The 2,700-nt window shown below is 40.4% G+C and overlaps 1 protein-coding gene across 1 annotated transcript; it reads left to right on the top strand.

The window, feature by feature from the left end:
* Nucleotides 1-1,760: 1,760 nt before the first annotated feature.
* LOC131035413 (mogroside IE synthase-like) lies at nt 1,761-2,363 on the top strand. Its single transcript, XM_057967113.2, has one exon. It carries the CDS (start codon nt 1,761-1,763, stop codon nt 2,361-2,363), a length of 603 nt encoding a protein of 200 aa, XP_057823096.2.
* The last annotated feature ends 337 nt before the right edge of the window (nt 2,364-2,700 follow it).

Below are 2,700 nucleotides of genomic sequence, written 5' to 3'. Positions count from 1 at the left end.
AAATATGCACTTATGACCATCCTATTACTTAGAAAATGCTTGGACTATTTTCGAAGCATGTTTTTTCTATTCACCTTAGAAAACACACCTATAACCATCAAATACACATTTATGGCCATCCTATCACATTAAATACTCTAGAAGTTTATTGAAAAACACACAATAGAATATTAAACAAATAAATTTAGATTTGGTCATCACAGTGACTTAAATTTTATTGATGTATGCATCACCTAACTCTACTAGACATAAGGAAAATTATCAAATACATACGTATGGCCATCCAATCACTTCAAAAATGCCTAGACTATTTTCGAAGCATGTTTTTTCTATTCACCTTAGAAAATGCACATTTATGGCCATCCCATCATATATAATATTCTAGAAGTGTATTAAAAAAGCACACAATAGAATATTAAACAATTAAGTTTAGACTTGGTCATCACAAACATTTGACCTTAATTATATTGATGCATGCATCATCTCTACTACGTAAGGACAAATGCTAATCGATGACTCACATTGATTTGAAAGAAAATGATATTTTAGACTTTTGATAAATAATTAAATATAATATAAATGTATGCATGACTTATATATATTATAACTATATATATTTGAAAGTAATTGATACTTTAAATTTTAAATATTTGACCATAGATAATATGAATTTTATAAGGAACATACACTTCTATTTTATAAGTTTTTTATGGTCTCCTGCAATTGGTTCATGGTTAGGTTTAACTTTTCAGGCAGCTTTTCTCTTTGTGGTGTCTATCATTTCTTTGTTTTGTTCCATCTTGATTCGATTATGTTCCTTTTTGTGAACCTTATTGAATATCTCATGTTGTGGATTGCAAGAGCCCCTTTTAAAAGCTGTCTTGTACAGAGTATCGAATCCCTTAAAAACCTATTTTTATCTAATCAAAAACTAATGCCCAAAAGAATACCCCTCACCTGGTACATACCAAAAATGGAGAATGAAAGCAAAAAGTTTTCAGGGCACGTCATGGTGTTGCCATACTCCACTGTTTGCCACACCAATCCCCTGCTTCAGTTCGCCAAGAATCTAGCTTCCAAGGGCTTTCTCGTCTCCTTCGTAAGCCTCCATTGCGACCATAGCAGAATGGTGAAGGCCAAAGAGTACCTGCAAAGCCTCGGCCATGGCGGCCTTGGTCTTGTTCAGTTGGAGTGGATTCCCGATGAGATTTCTCCACAAGTGCCTCGCGATCACCACATCCAACCCTTCCTCTTCCACCATATGCACAACACCATAACAGGACACGGGCTTGAATCCCTCCTCCTCCGTTTCAATGCCTCCCCCAATCCAGTCTCCTGTGTCGTCTACGATTCCTTCCTTCCCTGGGTCCCCAAAATCGAAGCCAAGCTCAGCATTCCCCACGCCTTCTTCTGGACGCAGTCGATCACAGTTTTTGCGCTTTATTACCACTTCAAAACCGGTCAGAATCTCGTTTGTATGAAATTTCCCTTCCAAGAGTTTTCCCGATTCATTAATTTTGTTTCTTCCTGTTGTTTTTACAGTTGAGAGGTGGGATGGGGAAAGGAATCTCCCGGAAACCATTGATGTTCCGTGTCTGGGCGAATTCCAAATTAGGGGTTTACCTGGGCCTTTTCACCGGGACCAAGATCTCAAAGCCCGGCAAGTGCTCGATTACTTCGGAGATCTTGAATCGGTAACTGACGCCTCCTGGATCCTCGTCAATTCCTTCGAGGAGCTCAAAACAGAGGCGCTGGAGTACATGAAGAGATTAGTGAGAGCGCGTGTTATAACAGTGGGTCCCTTCATATCCTCAGCTTTTCTGGACCGGCGCAATCCAGAGGACACTCGGGTTGCAGCGGACTCAGACCCTTGGGAAGAATCGGAGGGCACAATCAGATGGCTCGATAGTAAACCACCTCTTTTGGTTCTTTATGTTTCATTCGGGAGCATAACGTCTGTCAGTCCTGTTCAAATCCGGGAACTTGCAGCAGGGCTTGAGAGAAGCCAGCAGTGCTTCTTGTGGGTCATCAGGCCTCCCGAGGGCCACCATGACCTCAGTGCATTGATTCCTCCTGGATTTCTAGAGAGGATCGAAGAAAGGGGTTTGGTTGTGGAGTGGTGTGTTCAGCTTGAAGTGTTGTCTCATCCGTCTGTGGGGGCTTTTATGAGCCACTGCGGTTGGAATTCTACCCTGGATGCTCTCTGCTCGGGCGTTCCTATGCTCACCGCAGAGGCTTGGACGGATCAACTCACTAATGCCAAATGTGTGGCGGACATTTGGAAAACAGGGTGTAGAATGAAGAAGGCGAAGATGGGGTTGTGCCAATGCAGGAGATTGAGAGATGCGTCAGATCGGCAATGAAAAATAATAGAAAATAAGTTGAAGAAAAAAAAGAGGGGCTGGAAATAAGCAAGTGTTGTTTATTGAAAAAAATGATAAGTGACTTCTTCTTATTGTTTTTTCTCTTCTATTTATTTGTCTTAAATTTTGCCTCCACATTTCATAGGCAAGAAATATTATTAAAATTTTATTTTTAATTATTATTTAAGAGGACTGCTTAAAAACAAGCAGCAAATTTAACATCCAAGGGGTCACCAACTCCTCAAATTGCTGCATAAAAAGTTGAGCAGCAGCCGCTAGCCAAAATAAGCTAAATAGCTGCATGGGGACCTGCTCTAATTTTTTAGGATCATATCAT

The sequence above is a fragment of the Cryptomeria japonica genome, chromosome 1 (genome assembly GCF_030272615.1).
Source record: "Cryptomeria japonica chromosome 1, Sugi_1.0, whole genome shotgun sequence".
Lineage (NCBI taxonomy): Eukaryota > Viridiplantae > Streptophyta > Pinopsida > Cupressales > Cupressaceae > Cryptomeria > Cryptomeria japonica.
Note: the sequence above shows the minus strand (reverse complement) of the source record. Positions and strands in the feature narration are given on the sequence as shown.